At 15.8% G+C, this 24623-nt stretch overlaps 1 protein-coding gene across 8 annotated transcripts in view; it reads right to left on the minus strand.

Annotated features, from left to right (window-relative positions):
* The window catches only part of LOC108001956 (hepatocyte nuclear factor 4-gamma), a 255501-nt gene that overhangs the window by 74589 nt on the left and 156289 nt on the right, over nt 1–24623 (minus strand). Inside the window, exon 1 of one of the 8 annotated variants that reach the window (XM_062079775.1) lies at nt 9841–10287. The exons of 5 other annotated variants lie outside the window; for them this stretch is intronic. In XM_062079775.1, coding sequence (XP_061935759.1) covers nt 9841–9853 — 13 coding nt within the window. In that variant the 5' untranslated portion in view covers nt 9854–10287. Of the gene's footprint in view, nt 1–9840; nt 10288–24623 lie in introns of those variants that run through there. 2 more of the 8 variants (XM_017063300.3, XM_062079774.1) reach the window with 2 other exon arrangements.

Here is a 24623-nt window from a genome sequence, read left to right on the forward strand (position 1 = left end):
ATACTACTTATTCGACATATTTAATTATCAATCCTTATTTTAATCTTATTTTAATCTAAATGCAAATGTATAATCATTTTCAAGCACATTTAAAAATCAAGTTCTTTTTTTTTTTTTAAAAAGATAAGATTAATACAATACATTATAATATATCTTGTTCCATATGATAATATACATAAATGTAATATAAAAATAAACAATATAAATAACAATATAAAAATATAAAATAGAAATTATATTTTTAGAAGATGTGATACTAATCTTTAATAATTTTGAATTATAGATTACTAAAATATTCTACAAGAATATTATTAAAATATTCTACAAGATGTACTTAAAAAAATTTATTCCATTTAAAAAAAATGAAAATATTAATCTTTATATAATATATGATCTTTATGCATATCTATCAAAAATGATTTCACATTAAATTACATACTCCTCAACATTCTGCAAGTTTAGTCTAATATATTTTTTCTAACATCAATAATAATCGAGATTCAGGTAGCTTTGTTTTGATTTTTCATTAGTTTATATATTTGAAAATGAGAAATGAATTATTAAAAAAATTTAGTAATTTTTAATTAATTTATATATTTACAAATATAATATAATATATATATTTATATAATATTTATATATTATATAATATTATATATAATATTTAATAAAAAAATTTATTAACTATTTTTTTATCATATAACGTTAAATATCTTTTTATAATTTAATTTTATTGTTATTGCAATTTTATTGTTAAAAAAATTTTATTTATTATTTTATTTTCTATGAAATACTTTATAAAATATTTGTATTATTTCAAAAATAATTTAAAAATAAAATTTTAAATAATCTTTGAAAATCTTGTGGTTTATTACAAATATAATGTTAAATTTTCACTTTTAAATCTCTTAATAAAGATCTTAAGAAAATAAAAATTTAATTTATTAATGATTTGGTTTTTAGATCTGCTTAAATTGGAAATTTTAATTTTATTGTTGTTTTTAGAATTGAATCTTTAAAGAACTTTTTAATTTACATTATTTAAAATTTTATTTTTAAATTATTTTTGAAATAATATAAATATTTTATAAAGTATTTTATACAAAATAGAATAATAAATAAAATTTGCAATTAAATAATTTCTTTAACATTTCATATATTAAGTTATATTTTATTGTTATTTGTTTCTGAGGAAATAATTAATTTTTTAATATATAACATTAAATGGTTATTATTATTATTATTATTCTTGATACTATTATATAATATACTTATTATAATTATTAGTAGTATTTATTGTTCAATATATATTCTGAATTATTATTTTAGAAATAAGTTAGAATTGTTATTTTAGAAATAAGTTTTTTTATTAGGAAATAAATGTTATTTTCTCAAATAATTAATTTTTCGCTTAATATTTTTTCAAATGTTTAACTTATTTCAAATTTTCTCAATTAACTAAATAAAAAATATAATTCTCAATTAAAATACTTCAACTAAAATCCATTACTTAAGATTTCAATTAAAATACATTATTTATTATATAATAAACAATTTTATTTAACATTATTATTTAAAATGAATTTCGCAAATTTATTTTGTTCTTAATACAAATAACAATTTTTACATTTTTACAAAATTAAAAATTATGAAATGATTTCATATTAACATGAAAATATTTTGAAAAAGTAGTTTCTTTTTTTTAATATTGATTTTTTCATTATTGTTAAAAATTAGATTTTTTATTATTTGTATCATTTTATACATATACAGTATAAGTTTTGTAATAGATTTATGAGCATATATTTAGCTATTTTTATTAAAATTCATCATTTTAATGGATACATTAAAATACAACTTTTTGTAATAATTTTATTTTTTATTTTATTTTAAATTAGTAGATTTTTATTAAAAAAGATTTATTTAATACATTTTTAAAATATTTAAAATATTTTATACTTATATTTCTAGAAAGATAATATTTATGTTTTCTGAATTTAGCATGAAATCTGAAATTTATCAAATTGTCTAAGATTAAATGAATTTTTTTTAAATTATATTAATATTTGAATTTTTAAAAAAATCTTATGTAATTATTAAATATAAAATAATAAATAAAAGAATTAAAATAATTATTAAATATAAATAATCTAAATTTAATTAAAATTTAAATTAAATTAAATTTGTGAAACTAAATTGAAATTATATAATTTATAATTTTAGAAATTTATAGAAAAAAATATTTAGCATTTCAATTTTTGCAAATTCAAAATACGTTAAAAATATTAATAAATGAATTAGTAGTATTTAACTTAAAAATGATAACATTTAGAATAAAATTGTAAAATAAAATTTATATCTATACCTTTAAAGCTATACAATCTCTAAATATATTTATAGGAATTTTTTAAAGAATTAGAAAATTTTTGAAATTAATTAATTTATTAATTTTAAAATAAAGACAGATATTTCTGTTCATTATATATTCAATAAAATCATCATATATTATATAAACATTGATGAAAAAGATTTTAATGCTTACTTTTACGAGAATAATAATTATATAATTTATACTTTCTATTTATATAGTATGTAAGTATGTATAAATGTGTCTTAGAAAAATCGGAATCATTTTTGATTTTAGATACTATATATGTATAATAAATATATAATTACTAATAAAAACAAATAATTTTTAAATAATAATCATTATACGTAACAACTTCTATATAATCATTCCGTTTATATGAATATAGATGAATTTTCGCTATAAATATTTTACATATTGTCTAATTATTAGTTAAAAAGATAAGGAAAAAGTGAAAATAAGGATAATGTCTACACATTTGACATATATATATAATATTTCAAACTTGTGTTAAAATTTCTCATATTTCATAAAAAATTTAAATAATATATTTGTAAATAATAATCGTTTAATGCATGCATGGAAAGATAAGTTGATTGAATTTGTGACAGTTCTTTTACTGTCGTTATTAAAGATATTTTCGTACTCATCTAATTATTTTTTCTTAGAAATATGTTGGATTTAATTATTCGATATTATCTATAGTGGATTATAAAACTGCCCATTTTTGTAATCGAATACTAGAAAAATAAAAACTCAAAAAAAGAAACATAATGTTGATAATATAGTAAATATCTGTGTAAGTACATTTATCATCATTAAATTTATATGTATATATATTACCCGCGTATTATATAACAATTAAAAATCAAGAATGTATAAGATAATTAAAATCAACTCAAGATATAATCATCATTTTGAAGAAAAATTAATTGCAATTAAATTGCAATATCATAACATATAATGCAAACATATTTATGGAAATTCAGCATATCCGAGACTATGTAATATTAGATACATTGACTAAGCATATTTGCTTAGGCATTAGTTATAACAAGTTAGAATATGTTATTGAATACTCAAGAGGCTATGGTTTTTAATAAAACTACAAGAACAATTTTAAAATCAACCTAAAAGTCTAATTGTAAGTCATTATACATGTATATTACTTGCATATTATTATTGACAATTATTAAGAATAGATAATCATAATACAAATGTATTATACACATATACATATATATAAATAGAATCCCATATTAAATAAATTCTTAATAATTATTTTAAACAAAAATTTGAAATTCTAATAAAAGATAATCTATAATTCAATAAATATATTATTCATCATCTCACAAATAATAACAAATAAAATATATACAGTCATACAATAAAAATTCATCAAAAGTATAGAAAAAATTATGTCAATCCCATGAAAATTCAAAAATAATAAATATCTCTCTGCAACTTTTATAAACATAAATAATAAATACATAAATATAAATATTTATATATATATATATATATATATATTTATATATATATATATATATATATATATAACATAAACCATAATAAATATATAATAAGCAATTTCATACATAAAAAATTTGAAAGTTTTCTTGTTAATAAATATTTCACTTAAAAAATTTCATTTATGAATAACAATTAAAAATTAAGTAGAAAATAATTAAAATTATTATAATTTATATGCATTGTAAAGAATAAAAAAGAAGAATATATTAGATAATTAATTGATGAATTTATTAACAGATCTAAAATAAAATGTTTTTTTTAATTTCTTTTTCTTTTTTTAATTTTCAATACGATAAAATATTGAAAAATTATATCATTTTTTCTTTTATTCTTTTTAAAAAATGTAATAATATAAAATAAAATAAAAATTTTATATTAATATAAAATTAAATAAGAGTAATAATAAAAAATAAGAATAGAAAATCTTATCGACTTATAGCACTATTTAATTATATGTATTTCTTTTTTGATATGAATTTAATTCTATATTCAATATTTTCAAAATTAGAATTAATTTTGTTTTAAATCCATAATATTAAGTTTTGTCAAAAGATTTAACAATGTAGTTAAATACATGATATTATAAAAATAATAAATATATTTAAACAATATTCTTTAATTAATATAAAAATTTATATAATTTTTTATTTACATATTAAATTTAGAAACAAATTCATATAATTTTATTTTTTATTAATTTTATTAATTTTATAATTATTCAAATAATTTTATTTTATTATTTTTCTTTAATAAAGTGTTAATTAAAAATCATGAAATAATTAATTGAACAAAATATATTGTTTAGAATAATTTTTTAAATGACAACAAATATAAAACAGTATAAAGATATAAAATTTTTTTCATGTTTGTTAAATATTTTAAAAAGAATTTAATTTTAAAAAGAAATCAATTAATTATCATATTTAATGAAAATAACTTTTTTAATTATATATTTATCTATTATTATTCAAATTCCAATTTTTATTTATTTATTTATCAATAAAAATAAAATTTTTTTTAGAAAATCTTAAACATATAAAAAAATAAATTTTTTAAAAAATAAAAATATAAATAATAAATTATAAAAGATGTATAATAAAAATATATAATAAAGATATATAAAATATATATAAAATATAATAAAAAATTGCATTAATAGAATTAAGAACAAATAAAATTGAAAATAATCTCTTGTTTTTTTCAATGACACGTTTTAACGATGAACAATATTAATAATTAATGCGAACTCTTCTGGCTAAAAGCTTCTTTTACTTGTTAATTCGCAGTTCCCCTTCCATTTATCCTTTGAATACAATATTAACATATGCAAACGAAGAAACGCTCAAAAATAGCCCTGCAATATCTAAAACGAATACCTTGATTTTAAAAACGATACAGTCATTTATTCATGATTCATAAAATGTTATTTTTTTTTTATTTTCTATTTCATTTTTTACTAACGTTTAATAATTTTTTATGAAATTTTATTTAATAATCGTCATAATTATTATAATAAATAATACAAAAGTTTATGCAACTCTTCATTAACATATTAATATATAATGAATATATATATAATATGTAAAATAAAAACAATTTTTTTATGTTATAAGTAATAAAATTACAGAGTTTTTGAAAAAAAAACTATTATTTTATTATAATTTAATTCAATTTTGTAGCAGTTACATATATAGAATATAGTAAAAATATTAGAACATCCGTAAACTGGAGATTTTTGAAGTAATTTTAAGCAATATTTTTTTTTACAAAATTTTCATTACGAGTTTTGTTAATGAGTTTATTATTATTTATTATACAATGAATAAATAAATAATGAATAAATAAATAAATAAATAAAACAATATTCAATTTTCTTCCAGATAAATTATTGCTTGAACTTGTTTATATTCGGTTGGCGACACATAGCCAATGCTATTGTAGCCGTTCAACTAGGCTACATACTCGATGATTGGCCAGTTTTTTATTAATAATTCAAACAAAGCCGAAATTAACGAAAATTTTTAAAAAGAAAAATATTGTTAAAAATACTCCAGGAATCTTCAGTTTATGGATGTTGCTACATTTTTGGAACACTCTGCATTCTGTTTGAAAAATATATTTGCTAAAAATATCAAATCACAATATTAATTAAATAAAAACAACGCAAAATAAAAGACAATTCTTCATCGAATAATAATAGCGCATAATTATTATTCTAACTTTATCAATTTTATATGAAATTATTTTTTATCAAATTAATAATATTTTGCAAAATTTAAAAAAAAAATTAATTTTTTTTATAGTTAATTTAAAGAATATCATTTAAACGAATTATTTTGAATTATTATAAATTAAAGAAAGTTTTCTGAAGCTGTTAAATTTTTATTTTTTGAAAATTTTATTCAATATTGGAAAACTTCTAACTGTTTATAATGTACATTTTATTTTACTAATTTATTATTATTATTATATATATAATATATATTATATTAATTTATATTATTATACATATATATATATATTGCTTTGATTGTTTATTCAAGCTTAATGATTCGCTAGCAGCACATACTAGTGCCATGACACTCTATAGTTGACCAATTTTTCATAACTTATTAAAAATTTTCGCAAAGATAAAATTGCTTGAAATCATATCAGAAATCATCAATTAAATTTTGTCTTGATTAACTTTTTAAATATTTTGTATATTATACATGTATATATACATATGTATACACATATTTTTACATTTTTATTAAATTCAATATTTATATAAAATATTTTTAATATTTAATTTTTTTTAAGTATTATTCGAATTCTACTTATTTGTTAGTAATATTTTATTATATCCTATTTTTTAATTTTTTGAAAATTTATATCTTTATTTCATTAAAATATTTTTATTACGAGTCATAATACAAATAAACTACTTTGTTTACTATTTCTTTTATCAAAAATCTATATTTTTTTATTCTAATAAATTCTAATTATAATATTTATAAATTTTTATTTTTTTTTTTACTGTTTTAAATTCATTTTTTATTATAATTTTAATTTTACAATAATAAATTTTCTTTATGATAATTTAAATTTCTACCGTACTGTATTTTTATTATACAATAAAATTATGAGATTTATAGGTATAAATATACCAATAATGTTAAATATTTTTTTAATTCATTGAAATATTAATTGTTGAAATCATTAATACCATTGCATTTAAAATCTCGTTAACTTAATATATTATACATTATTTGATATTAATTAAGTTAAAAATTTTAATGAAATTAAAAATTTTAAATAATAAATTCTATTTTTATTAAAATATCAATTATTTTAATTTAAATATTATAGATATACATTATATTATAATTCATAATATTATATTATTAAATTATTATATGTATAATTATATAATTATATATATATATATATATATATATATATATATATATATATATATATATATACTTACTTATTTCAAATTATTATATGTATAATTATATAATTATATATATATATATATATATATATATATATATATATACTTACTTATTTCAAATTATAGAGAACTGAGTTGCTATCATCCAATTTAATTTTTATCATACTTTTACAATTAAATATTAAAAATATTATTGTGTAAAAATATTTAATATTTCAATGATATAAGAAATTAAAAAAAATAATATTTCAAGATTAATTATAAATAAGAGAAAATATGTGTATTTACTAAAAATTAAAAAAAAAATATTTAGAAAAATTTGAAAAAAATTCGAATTAAAGAAAAAAAGTATAAGTTTTTCGATGAACTTAATATATTACTGATTTCATTAGGACATTTTATATTAAAAAACAAGTGCCATCTAAAATAATATATTTAATACTATTTTTATTTTATAAAATTAATAATTATCATATCGAAAATTAATTTTATTAAAAAATATAAAAAGTTTATTAATGAAAAGAAGTTATACTCAGAAAATTTTTTTTTAAAATATCAATATCAAAGATTGATGAAAATAATAAAAATTATAAATTTAATTAAAATATTATTTATAAAAAGTGATTCTTTTCTTATCATAAATAAAAAGTTTAATTATAATTAAAGTATAAAAAACTTATATATAATTTCTGAAATTTTTATTTGTAAAAAATTCTATAATTTAATTGTAACTTAATTTTTTATATTATTTTATTTTATATTTAAGTCAAAATATAATATAATTGTTTAATTAATATAATTGTTTAATTTATGATACAATAAAAATAACAGTTTTGTTTTATCTCTAGCTATACATAGCGATTAAATTTAAAATTATAAATATTGAAAAAAATATTTTTTATAAATAGTATTTTCAGTTTTTAATTACTTTTTTTAGAGTATTAAAATAAAATATTTAAATTCAATAAATATCAATTCATCATATCTAAAACTAATCTAATCGTTGAATCTAATCGTGAACAATATTATTCCAAATTAATCAATAAAATTTACTGAATTAAATTTATTTAATTGAATTTAATTTTAAAAGCAAAAAAAAAAAAATTTTAATATAATTTCAATAATATAAATTTTAAGTTTTATTTTAAGTTTTAAATAATAAATTTTAATAATGCATATTAATAAAAATAATAACATATATAAGAATTATAATATTAACAAATTGATAATAATAAATGATTTAAAAATAATATTAAAAAAATATTACATTTAAATGTATATGATACTTAAGAAAATCAAAATATAAATAAATATATATAAAATAATATAATATATGAAAAAAATATTTTTGAATATATCTTCGAATTTTCGTCTTATTATTAAAATCTTATTATTAAAAGCATTTTCCTTTATAAACCAAAAAATCAACAGTATTCTTTTATAAGATTTTACATATTACTTGATAATATTACTAATATTGATTATATATTTGATAAAATTAATGAAAAATGCTTTAATGAAAACCATTAATCAATGGATACGAATCAAATATGGGTACGTATGCACTGGTTAATAATGAGATGTAAACTGACCCATTGACGCGGATATCTTCGAAATTTTCCACTTTTCGCACGATAAGTGTTCCATACGACTAGTCACAATTATATAATAATGATAATCGATTCCACAAACGCGACATGTCCAAATACCATTGTTCATTATTATTATCATTTAACAAATGTAACATTGTAATTATTATTGAAACATGATTACCAATGTATTAAAAAGAGATAAAATTGTAAAATAATTTTTAACTATAAAAGTTAATTATAATTTTATTATTATTATAAATTTATTATTTAATATTATTTAAATAATTTTATTTAAAAAATAAAAGTATATTATATATTTTGCTAAATATGATATAAATAAATATTTATGTCATATATATTATATATATAAATAAATATATAATATTTTGTGTATTAATTTAAACAATAATATTTTATAAATCTATATTCAATTCAAAAACAGATATTAATTACATTTATTAATTTTTTTAAATTTATAGAAAAATCTATTTTATACTAAATAATATAAAAATCTATTTTATAATATAATTTATACTAAAATCTTTGTAATTTCAATTCTCAAATCTAATAAAAAATAAATATTATTACTTATTAAATTCTTTGAAAAAAGAAAAAGAAAATACAAAATTATATTATATAGAATTCTATAAAAATTATAGAATTGTACAACTAACTCTTTTCATAATCAATATAAAAAAAAAACGAAGATTGATAGACATGGCATTCTATCTATCATAATTTTTACATAATATAGAAAAAAAAATTAAAATATTTACATATGCATTCGTTAACACTTATTATTATTATATTATATTATATAGAATATTATATAGAATAGATTTTCGGAAAGAAGATTTTCAAATCAATTGAAAACATTATTAATGTAATTTCCTTAAGAAAAAATTTACCTGCCAGTCCCATTTTCACGAAACAGTAATAGATATGACCTCTGTATCAGGCGTCGAGATCCCCAATTGATTGTGCACGGATTCTCCCGATTGTTCTAGGAAGCTTCAAACAGGTAACCTCCATTATCATTCTTATCATGGAAACGACAACAGTCTGACGAATTACGTTATGTGTAGAGCTACTGCGATCTTTAATTACGTAATTTCTCGACCATCACAATATCGTTTGTCAATCAACAAAAAATGCACTCTAATCAATGACGATTCATATATTGAATCAATATAGCAAAATATAGGGTTGAAACGCATAAGAACTGTAGTGAACAGGTAGCAAAATTTATTGTGACAATAATTTCCGATTATTACTTAACAACGTCGCAAAGACGACTGGCGAGCAGCTGACGCGTTTTGCGCTTGGCTCGTGGACCAGGAGTAGGGGTAACCCGTCTGCCATAAGTAAGAATGAATATATGTACTGGAAATAATTAAGAGTGGGGGGGCGTTCATGTTGAGAGGTTATAAATGTTGAGAGGTTATAAATGTGGAGAACTAAACTGAAAGTGATTAGGAGTGGGAAAAGATAACTTAACAATCAGCAGGAATCGAACGAATTTAGCAGATAAATATAAGAAATGCTTGATTTTTGATTTTATAGAAATTATCTTTTTATTTTTGATATAACATAAATTATGCCATTCTGAACATTTTTCTATTATTTTTTATTACTATATATAATGTATCTATTGAACATTAAACAATTTTAATATTATAAAATAATATTGAAAAATTTGGAAAATATTTAATAACAAAACATTAATATGTGAAGAGAATTTACAAAATATAAAATTAGGAATTATTTCAATAAATATTATTTAAATAATATTTATTATATAATTATAATAATTATATAATTATTATTATATATTATATAATTAAATAAATATATAATATTTATTATATATTTATTTATATAAAATAATAAAAACAAATTGCATCAAATTTTATTTTTTTGTATCATCAAGTAGATTTTTCTTTAATAAATTCTTTATTAAAATATTCATTGTTATTATCTGATGATGAATATTATATTTTTATAATTATATTGAGAAAAATTCTAATCAAATTGTAAAGTTATAATTATAATTATATAAAAATATAAAAAATATCATTGAATTTTTCAATTATTACTGATTTTTTATTACATTACATTTTATTACATTTTTTATTAAATTTTTTTTTAAATATGTCTAAATCAACGAATGTATATAAAAACATAAGTTTTGCTTATAAGTTAATAGTTAAGTTAAAAGTATTATGTATAATTAATTTTGATATAAAATGAAATTAAAAAATTAATTATCTGAAATATTCATTTCATTTTTATTTTATTATTTTATTATTTTATTATTATTATTTTTGATAACATTTTATCATATTCATATATGAAAATTTCATAAAAATAATAAAAATAATTTTTTTAATAATTTGGTTGGTAATACGATATTTGTTGGTAAATTCAGATTTTAATATCTAGAATTATTGTGAAAGATAACTTTTGATTATTATTAGAAATCATGAATAATGCAAAAAAAATGTTGATTTTGCAGTTCGTTCTAGTGTAATGTAAATCTATACTACATAATTCTTATATTAATTTGACTTATATGAATTGTCATTTTTGCAAATAAAATTTTAAATATGCAATTTACGTAATTTGTAACTTATAATATAGTTTTTTAAAAGTACTATAACATTATACTCATATTTAATCAATTTTTGCATAATCAAAATTTATTACAAATTTAATAACTATTATTAAGATTAATAAATTATCAATTTTAAAACTTAAAAAATTTTAATAAATATAAGTCATTTCTTTGTTTATAGTTTCTTTTAAAACAATATATTTAAAACTATATAAATGAAATATATGATAATAAATTTACCTTCTCAATTATTCTTCTAAATTTAAACTCAAATAAAAATATACAAATATTCATAATAGATAATAATCAGATTTTAATATTTTTATCATAATATAGTTGATAAATATTGATAAAAATAGATTGAGAATTTATGCATACATGTATATAATATTACTAACGAGCTAAATACTACTTTATAGAAACTTTATAGAAATATTTATTTATTCAAAAAAAATTGGATTTACGAATTAGATATAAATATTTTTTTTTCAATTTAATTATAAACAAAAATATTTAATATTTAATGAATATTAAAAAATAACATTCACGTAATTTTAGAAAATAAAAAATAAGTAATATTCGTATAACTTTATTTCTTACTATTTAATATTAAAGTGTAATAATAATTGATTTTATTCAATAATGAAATATTTAATTGTTTATCATATTTTTTTTAGATAATAGATAGGATTTCGTTCTTTTTTCTACTTTTTTTATATTTTTTACAAATATATTTCTTATATATATAAATATATTCTTATATAATAAATTTTATGAGTTTATTATTATTATAATATATATATATTTTTTATCACATTATGTCACATTGCAAGATTATTAAAGATACATCTTATTTATTATTATTAATTTTAAAAATAAAATTATTTTCAAATGATTTTTTAAATAATTTAGTTTTTGTAATATAAAAAATTGTAAACTTTATCTTTATTTTTGCGACTTATTGTTATTTCATATATATATATAATATATATTGTTATATTTTTGACAATGTAAAATTGATTCATTGTGTGTCACATTTCTTACATTGTGGAGTTGCTTTTTTGTTATAACAATAATAAATACATTTTATTGATGGACTAAGTTATTATTTTATCTCTTTTTAATGCATAGATTATTTAGTGTTTTTGAAAGTTTTTAATAACATTGATTATATGTAAAAAGTGATTATTTTCATATAGTTTAATTGGTTTTAGAACATTTTTATTATATCTTCCATAGATAACTTATTGTTGTATTGATAATTTTGCAATTTTTTAAACTATTTAGTCAATTTTTTGTTGTTAAGAATAATTTTAGCATAATTATTAATATGAAATAAAATTCATATAATTCATTGTTTTTCATAATTTCATTGTTTTTTATAATTGTTTGATTATTAATTTTTTAATTTCTTAGTGATTATTTAAAATGCTGAAGATAGTATTAAATTGTATTTGATATTGATATTTTACTTTTAAAATTCGCAAGTATGATAACTTATCTATAAGATAATTTTTCTTTTGTATATAACTTTAACAAATTCAAATTAATTTATAGATATTAATTTGAAAGAAAATTGATGTTCTAATGAATTCTATTTGGTTTTGAATATAAATTGAATATAAATTTTAAATATAAAATATGCATTATGCAACACTGGAATTAAAAAAAGAACGATTAATATATAGATATAGTCTTTATAATTATAATTGTAGTAAGTGTAGTCTAGAATTTCTCCTATTAATGACAACTTTTCGCTCTGTTTTATTTATTAATTTTAGTTTTATTTCAATTATTCATTTCAATTTGCTACAATAATTAAAATTTTTCGAGATATTATATTATATAATTAATTCTCATTTATAATATTTATAGATTCTATAATGAAATGTTTCATTGAATTTGTTCTCTGAATTAACTTAATAATGAATACTTATTTAATAAATATGTTCGAATATACGAAGTATTAATATATTTTATGGGACTTTGAAGAACCAATTCTAAAAAATTAAAATATATTCAAAAATTAATATAAAAATATCGATTGTAGCTTGTTCATTAATTTTTTAATTGAAACTTGTTGTATGAAGAGAGATATAAAGAAAAAATCGCATTTTTGTTTCTGCACCACTATTGCATTCTGTTCTTGATTTATTTTATCTAATGGGAATTTAAATTACTTATAACTTAATAATAAATAAATTTAATAAATAAATTTTAATTAACATTTTTATTAACATATTAACATCTAACGTTTCACGATATTAACATCCTATATAAATTATAAAAATAAAATCATTTGGTTTATAATATTATGTTAAAAAATATAATAAAAATATAATATGCTATGTTATCTTTTCGTTTTATAATTATCTTTTATTTCTGTAAAAAATTCCAATTAAAATAGCCCTTTTTAATAATAATTTATAGCTAATTAAGTTAAAAATAATTAAAAAAAAATAATATTTTAAATTAAATAATGATGTAAAAAAAAATTTTTTAATTAATCAAATAGCTTATTGTACAAAGATAAACTATATCTTAGAAAAAACGGAAAAAAATAAAATATTGAAAAATTGTTTGGTTGGTAAGTAGTTGCTAAATATATTAGTATTAATTGAATTCAAACAAGAATTCACATACACCAATTTAATACAAACATTAGATTATTTTAACATAAAATTATATTTTAAATCCTCTTCTTTTCTTTTCTTCTTTTTTAAATATATTTTTTAATTTTAATTTTATTTAAAAATAAAAGCTAAGATATCGAATATCTATCAAAATCTTCATAAAATATCAAAGTATCAAAGCATTAATAAAACTATCAAAAGGATATCAATATTTTCATGAGATAACAGAAAGTTTTTCATGCTATAGCATTGCTTTGTTATCGTTTTATAAGATATTGATATCGAAAAATAATACTAAGAAAATATATAATAAAAATATATAATAAAAACATTGATATATATACTGGAATAAAATTTACATGCTCATACTATACGTACTTGCTCTAATATTATATTTTATAAAATGAATAGCATATAAAATGAATAATATATATATTATTATGAATCGCACAAGTAAAATATATAACAGCAAATACAATCCGATACAATCCAAATTGAGATATAGTGGCAAACTGAGACATTAAAAAAGATTTCATTTTCGAGATTATCGACGATAACAAAAAAATTTAAATAAAAATTTAAATAAAATAAATAATTATATAAATAATATTGATATATATTTAAATTTTTAATTAAAATTGTAAAATATTTCAGTTTATAATAATCCTACTCATATAATCAAATGAAAAAATTAAATTATAAATAATTTGTAACCTTATATATATAAAGCAAAAAATTTATACATTTGAAAATTTTCAAATGGTAAACAAAATAATGAAATATGTATCAGTTCATTATGTACTATTATTCATTATGACTAATCCAAATGAATATTATTATTTTCAGCTACGTTTTTCTTTTTGAGAATTATAAATTAATTAATTTTATTAATTAATTTCTTTCAAAATTTAGATTTTTCAATAAATTTTATTTTTTCAATAAATATATATAATAATTCTCAGTAAATTTTTTTTCGTATTGATTTATTTTAAATTTTTTTATTGCAAATTATTATTAGAAAAAATAAAATCTAAATTCTTGATAATTTAAAACTAATATAATATAAATGATATAATATAAAATATAATTTAAAACTAATATAATATAAATATATATATGGCTAGAAGATATTAATATACTTTTGGCAAATTAATTTTAAAGATTAATCAGATCAAACATAAAAATTAATATACAAAAATATCAATTGAGGATTTTATTGAATTAATTAATTTTATTAATTTAATAAATTTTATTAAATTTTTATCAAGTATAAATAATGATAACAGTTTATTGAGATATTACATAAAATAATAAAAAAAAATATTTTTCCAAAAATTATTTCTTTTGTTTTAAAGTTATAATCTATATATTCATATATATATATATATAATATATATATATATATATATATATATATATATATATATATATATATATATATATAGGTTATATCTATGTATTAATAAAAACATCAATTTAATGTATCTAATTTTATTAAAGCATTGAAAAATATTGTTTATCAACTTTAAATATAAAACAATCACTAATTCAAACATTTTCTGTATAATATAATATAATATAATATAAGAAAGTTTATTTTACTACTATTTGACCTTCCATGACTTTCAATGATTGATGCTTTCAATGATTGAAGTCTTTTCAACATTAGTTATTACATAAAAAAAACATAGAATTTTATTTAAAAAAATAGAGATAAGCTTGAAATCTTTTTTATGCTTTGACTTACGCAAAAAATATTCATATCACAATATACTTTTCTCTATGCAATGCAAGTATAACATTTTTTTCATATTATTACAAATAGTCGCAATATTCAAGGCGGAGATTAATGCTCTATCCTGCATATTTCGATTCATATATAATATTTATCAATACTATATATAGACTAATAAAATAATATAATAAGATATATATTTTTTGCATGTCATATTATAGTATTTAATTTTTTTTATAACATTTTAATATTTTATTATATTGCCCCAATAACCAGTAGAAATGTATATAGAAAATATCTCTTGTTTGTATTAAAAAATCATTTAAATGAAATATATTTTAATTTCAAATATATTTGAATCTCTGTCTTATTTTTCTTTTTAATCATTATACATTATTATATATATATATACATCATTATATATAAGTACATAGAGATATTAATGAAATATATAATAACATAGAGACATGTATGTTAATATATTTATGAAAAAGTTAATTCTAAAGCAAACACCAAAATTAGTATATAACAAGTAGATTGATGTAGATGATTTATTTATTATTATCTATTTATTAATTGAAGTTTATGTTAGATGAGATATAAATAGAGTTAGAGCTATTATTTTGTACCATTGTCGCATTTTGTTCCAATCATACTTCATTTAACGCGAATTTAAATTGCTTATAAATAAATTGCAAATATTTAAAATATATAAAAATTGTAAAATCAAATTTTTATGAACATGATTAAAGAATTGAAGTTTAAAAAGAGATTTACATTTTCATTTTTCAAATATCATAATATTATATTCTGAATATTTTGTGTTTTTTTTTACATCATATTTAAAACAACAAATCGTAAAAATATAAAGAATTTTTCATTTAAACTATGAGCTTATAAGTAGCATAGCGATAGATAAACAATGTTTTAAATAGAAATAATGAATTAGAAAATCATAAATAATATCATATTACTATATTATTATATTATATTATCACAGAAATAAAAAAAATTAAAAATTAAATTGAATTGACTATAATATTAGATTATTAAAATTGATTGCCATAAAAATAAAATAATAATTAAAATAAAATAATTAGATTTTTTTTCTGTTTATAAATAATATATATTTATAATTATATTTAAATTCATTTATATATGAATTGTTTGCTTTTATATATTTTATATTTATCTTTTATTTTTCATTTTAATGTTAATAAAATATTTATTTTAACAAATTTTATAAAAATCAATTAGAATATTAAACATAATTTTTTAAATTTTTTTTTCTAGAGAACAAGAATAATAAAAATAATAAAAATAAAGAATAATTTAATCAATTATCCGAAAGTTTTTTTATTGAAAAGTAAAAAAATAATATCTATTATTTTCAAAAATTTCTTACATTTTCTTAAATTTTTTATAATAGTTATATTGGTAAATATATTTTTTTAAAATAGACTAAACAATAACGATTTAAAATAATAAAATTATCTATTTATTAACACTAGATTTACGGAACCCATCAATTTCACGGATTTTCGATTTTATGCTTAAAAATTCTGAATATGCAAATATCATTCTTTAAACATTATATATTGATTTTTTAATGATATAATGCAGCAAATATATATTACTATTCGTTTTTTCTGAAACATTTATATTTTATTATTTCTAGATGTATACTTATTTTTACGAAAATCAATTCAATTTGGCGGATTATTTCATATAAGTCAATTATTGCGAAATAACAAAAATGAAATAACAATGAATAAGAAAAAATAACACCAAGCAACTAACGATTGTTTAGCAATACATAATCTAACAAATTGTTTATAATTATGATATGATAACAAATAATCTCTTCAGTGAATTTTGCAGAATGATTTTTGTAAGTGAATCTGTCTTATTATTTTATAAAATAATAATAATATTTTATAAAATAATAAAATAAATTTTATATCGTTTTTAATACATTTATACATTTAATATATTTATTTTATAAAATAAACGTGAGAGATGATTTCAACAGTGCGTTTTGTAAAAAAAAAAAAAAAAAAAATAAGTATTATTTGAAAGTTTAGCAAAAATTTATTTTCGTAAATGAAGATTTGAATTTTTTAAGATATTTTCAAAATCTATCAAACAAAAAATATATTTTTTTATATTTATATTATTATGAGTCTTCAAAAGACATAGAATTGATAAAAAAAAATAATAATAGAAAAAAATAATAAGAAAAATAAAAAGAATAAAGAATATCAAAGAATATCAAGAAAGCAAATAAAAACTAATTTGGATCGAATTCTGATATAAACGAATTGCGATATATGCGAAAATGAAGAAGAATTTGACAATATAAACAAGATTGAAAATTCTAACAACAATGGGAACGAAAATTATTACAATATATATCATAAAAAAAAAGAATGCGTATTATTTCAGATATTGAATGCGAAAGTGAAATAAAAAATAATGGCTGATAATGAAGAAAATACTGTAAAAGAATCTCATAAATGGTTCTTTCATGTGTTTTACAATTGTTTTTAGATTTGGCAGCCAGCAATGCCTCGATTATTATACAAAGTGACCACTGGAGTAAACAAAATTCAAAAGAATTTTCTCTTTCAATTAGCTGAAAAATTGAGCAGTAACCATGACGAACAAAATACTAGTTTCAATTCAGTCTCTAACTATACACATTAAATCTAAGTATGTATGCGGATAGTATACATCCAAGATAGAGTTTATATGTAAAAAATATATTAAAAATGACACTAAATAAAAATCTATAGATTTTAAATAAGTAATTTACAAAAAATTGCATTTTAATTGCATATCATATTTATCAAAAAAACGGATTTCAGTAAAAAAAGGTATATAGTTAATGTCCATAAATCTAATGTTAATATTATTAATAATATATATATATATATATATATATATATATATAATATATATATATACACATATACATATATTATATATTATAATTATATATATTATATTATCATAAAAATAAAAAAACTTAAAAACTTAATAAAGAATAAGAATAATTTATATAAAAAGAAATAAAATATTTTATAGTTAAAATATGCATGCAATAATAGAAAGAATGAAATGAATTCCGTTGCAAAATTACATAAACCAAAAAGAATATCATGTCATTGATCACTTGAAGGAAATTAAAAAAATCATATATTATATAAAAATCAAATAGCATTTTTGTATCAAAAGATTTATATCAAAAGTGCGAAGAAATTTAACATCAAGAAACAGCCGCTATAAAATGATTTACAATAAAAAATTCGAATTCTATCGTTTATATGAAAATAAATCATAGATAAACTATTTAATAATTTATTTAATCTTTTTTTCATGTTTAATATGTCATGCAAGAATGTTATGAATAACTAATTTATTAATCAATTGTTTTTATATGTAGCACATATCATATACAAAATATGTCATTTAACAATTTACTTGATTTTTTTTTGTATTTATACATTTTGGAATAAAAATATAAAATAATATATATAAAATATAATTTATTTTATTGAATTATTTTTGTATATTTTAAAATATGCAAAATCGCTATGTCATTTTAATGATGAAGTTTGAATTTTATTTATATATATTATAATAAATTTATAACTTACATTTTATAATTTATATTTATGTATACTTATGTATATATATATTACTTAAATTGTATAAATTGCATATTATGAAGCCTCAAACAAAATATTATTTTTTATTTAAATATAGAATAAATTTATTTGGAAAAACCGTTTTAAGATATTATGTATATAAATAATGTTATCGTTATTATGAATAATAAATATTATATTTTTATATTCTTTATCCTTAAAAAGAAGCATGATTTTTTTAATTATAAAAATATAATTAAAAAAATTAATATAAAAAATATAATTAATTATAAAAATATAAAAATATAACCGTTATTAACAAACATATTTTTTAATAATATACCTTTCAATATTATGTATATTAGTAACATAACTTTCAATTTATAAATATTATATTATTATAAAAGTTTTTAACAATAATTTAAATTTAAAAAATTTTTTAAATTTCAAAATTTTCAATCAATTTAAAATTAAAATGTGATGATATTTGAAGTAAAAAAATTGAAACACAACAAAACGAAAATTGAAATTTAAAATAAAAACGAGATTATTGAAATAAGATCAAATTTTACTTAACTTTTTTTAATCTTATCTTAAAATTATAATTTTGTAAAATCCGTAATGATCTTGACATTTAAAATAAAAAATCAAAATTTTATAATTATTTTTTAATAAACAAAAAATTTGCTTTTAATTTTCAAATTTAGTGAAAAATAGTTTTTATAAAATTAATTTTTGAAGTCTTGTAAACATATTTAAATTTACTTTGAAGTTTATATTTTTTATTTATTTAAGTATGTTTTTTGAATGTATATAATATTTTGATTTGATTTGATTTTTTAAATTCTTATTTTTATTATTAATTAATTTATTTAATTACATTTTCAATTATAACTTTTTTCTTAATCTTATATTATAAATTGTTTGATATTTAAAAAATGAATGTGTAAAATAATATTCATAACATAAATGAACAAATTAAGAATATTTGTAGAATAATAATTTTTTTAATTTATTACAAATTTATATAATCTGAATTTTTTTGTTTAAAATTATTTTTGAATGGTAAAAAACATATAATCAATATAAAAATACATTAAAACAAATAAATTACAAATAAATTATTGAATATTGTAAATTATTGAATAAAAATTTAGATAATGTTAAATATAAAATCAATAAAATAATAATTTTTAAATATTTTGTTTCAAAAAATTTGTTAATCAAATTCAGATTTTATCATAATTATTATAAAAAAAAAAATTTTAAATTATATTTTGTTTCATTTTTATCTAATTTTTATTATTTAATTTAAACATTTTTATTTAAGCATGAACTTTTCACAATTATATATGAAATTTTTCTCTATTGATATTAATGAAATTTCAACGCCAGTTAACTTATACATTTATGTATGCATTAATGATTACATTAATGTTTTTGATTAATCGACACACGTGCTGAAGACATTCCATCCAGATTGCTCAGTTTCTTGATCAACAAAGGTTTTTCTAATAATCGGTTTTTCTTTAAACGTATATTTCCATGTAAGCAATATGTAAGGAAGAAAAGGAAGAAAAAGAAAGAAAGAGAAAAGAAAATTGTAACAAAGCTGGTAGTTAGCAAATGAGTCAGTTTATGATAAACAGAAAAGAACGAAGCAGTTTCTGTCTGTAGTGAAACAATGAGATACTCATAAATGAATCATTTTATATGCTGGCTCGACTATCATGTTACCAGAATGATAATTATACTCAAATAAGATTCAATATAAACGTTTCAAAATTGTAATTTTATTTTTATTAAAAAATAAATATAATTATACATTTAAGGATTTTAAAGAAAAATATATAAAATGAATATAATATATAAAAATATATTTTAGCGTGATAGTGTATTAAATTAATTTCTTTTAAAAAATTTATGAAAAAAAATTACATTAATTAAAAATAAAATAATGTTATCTAATTTTCTTTAATCATTCGTTGATTTTAAAAATATCTTAAAAATATCTTTATAAATTTGAAAAATTAATAAAAAGAAATTTGAATTTTTAAATATTTTTTTTGAAAACATTAAAACATAAAACAAAAATTTCATATATGCGATAATATAATAAAAATTATACAAATTATACTATATAAAATGAAATTTTTTCCTTCTTTATAAGAAAAAAATTTGATTGGGTAAAACAAAAATAAAACAATGTCAAGTTTTACTTTTTATTTTTTACAAGTTTTTACTTTTAATTACATTTCTATTCTATTATTATTTACAATTTTGCTTAAAAACTTTAGAAAATGTTTGATTTTATCATAATGCATCAATTTTTTTGTAACATATCAAACTAAATAATATTTTTTTCGTATCTACTAACAAATATTTAATTTTTTTCCAATTTTCAAACAAATATGTATACTAAATTTTAAAGAGAATACATATCATTTTTTCATTTAACTTTAATAGTCTGATCGTTGGATTCAGATTAATCTAGTTAAATTTCTTTAAATTTTATATGAGCGATAAATTAGTTAGATAATGAAAATTAAATAAGTTTAGATCTATTGGTCATTTCTAAGTCAATAATCTCCGATGATTTATAACCTAAACAAATACATATACATATACATAGAACATAAGAATGAAATTCTTTTTTACTATTCATGATTTTAATAATAAATAAAAATTGTTTTTTATTATTATTATTTATTTAAGTTTTATTATTTAAATTAAAATCTCATCGATAAAATTGCTACAAACAATTTAAAAATTGTTATTTTTTAATTATTTTTGCTCAATAATTTATAATAACTTAATTTTCAATGAATAATAATTTTTATTATATAAAATTAATTTGGATGAAGACATTTAGAGTAGATACGAAATAAAAAAAATTATTATTTCGCAAGAATTTTTAATTTATTTAATATTGTGAACATTTTACACTTTTGAAATAATAATAATAAATTATATACAAAACTAAGATAAAAATATTATAATTGAAAATATATTAAAAAAAAGAATTAAAAAGAAAAAAAAGTTTCAATTAAAACTTCGAAATTAGCAGTACCTGAAAAATTAATTTTATAGAAATTTATTTTATTAATTTTTACATACAAAATTTGGAAAAATTAAAGATAAGTTTTCTTCATTATTAGAAAATAATCATAAAATTTTGACTTTCTAACCTATATATACTTCAAAAACATAATATATTATTATTATAATATATATACTTCAAAAACATAAACAAAATATAATTTATTTACGTAATATATTTTTTATAAAAAATATATTATAATAATAAATGTTTTATATAAAATTAATATAATGAAATTTTTCTTATTTTGAATTGCACTTTTTAATTTAAATAATTTGTAATCCCAACAAAAGATAAAAAAAATTTTAAAAAAGAACATGGTTTCATTATTATAAAATGATTAATAAATGATTAAATTGTTTTCGAAATAATTAATAAGAAAATCATTATAATACATTTGAAAAATATAGCAATGTAATTATATTAAATCAAATTAATAAATTATTAAAAATCAACTAAAACAGTGGCGAATTCAAAAAATGATTGTTAAAAATTATTTTCAATTATTTACAAATATAATAAACTGTTATATTATTACACATACACATACACTAATGCACATTAGAACAAAATATAATAAAAAAACAAAAAATTCCATTAAAAAATTATAACTTTTAATTTTAATAATAAATAATTACAAAGAAAATATTAAGTTACTCTTTAAAATTAATCTTTCTTTATTAACTATAATGTTAAAAAGAAAAAGTGAATAATTCAATAAATAATAAATTGATTAAAATAAATTAAAAATAAAATTTGTATTTATATAAGCCTTAATAGATTAATACTCAAAATTAGTTAATTTTTTTTATTTAATTTGGCTATAATAGCATTATACTAGATAAAATATGAACATTGACTTTTTCTAATTAATAAAAAAAACTATGTTATTTAAAATAATTTAAAATAATTAATTAAATTATTAAACATTTTAAAATAATATAACTCATATTTAATAATTTTTATAAATATAAAATTTTATAAAAGATACATTTTTTTATATTGAAAATGTTATATGTTATCGAAAATAGGTAATGTCTTCTTTAGAAAAGAAGTTATATTATTTATTAATATTAATTTCGTATTTGCTCATCTATAAAAGAAATTTGTTGTGAATATAAAAGAAATGTCAATGCTTTGTGCAAATAAATTAAATATTTTAATATTTTATGTTTCATGATTTTAATTTTTTTACTATAAAAAGAAAAAATATCCATATTTTTCTTTATATAGTGAAATATCTTGGAGGAATTTTAAAACGAAGTATTTAATTTACTAAGTATTTAACATTTATATAAAAATTTATATAAAAATGTTGAGAGTTTTTTAAAATATAAATAAATTACATAAATAATTTATGTTTGCATTAAATTAAAGATGATGGTGCGACAGTATGATGGAGATAGCAGTCTCACTTTATCTCTATTTTATTTTATCTGACATAAATTTAGATTGTTTATAATTTAATAAATAAATCTTAACTAATTTTTGTATACTAATCTTTTTGTTAGTTTTGATTTTTAGAATCGACTTTTTAAAATTGTTTTACTAATACTTTTACTAATACTATGTAATATTAATATATTAACATATTAAATTAATAGTATTTTTAATATATAAATTTTATTTTTTTATTTTAGTAAAAATATATTATTTATTTTATATAAATATTCTCTTAATATAAATGCATACATATATATATATATTCTTTTTTTTTCAAATTTATGTTTAGATAACAAATATTAAATTTTGATAGTTAATTTCAATAGTATTTAAAAAAAAAGATAAAAACTTAATTTTCATTATCTATTTTTGAAATTATTTATGTAAATTTTATGGTAATAATGATAATTAATTTTAATTTATTATTCTTAGTAATACTTTATAATATTACAAATTACAATTATAAAACTATAGAAAGCTGATTATTTTATTTAAAATCATTTTTTTGAATAAATA

Source organism: Apis cerana, linkage group LG9, assembly GCF_029169275.1.
Source record: "Apis cerana isolate GH-2021 linkage group LG9, AcerK_1.0, whole genome shotgun sequence".
NCBI classification, from domain to species: domain Eukaryota; kingdom Metazoa; phylum Arthropoda; class Insecta; order Hymenoptera; family Apidae; genus Apis; species Apis cerana.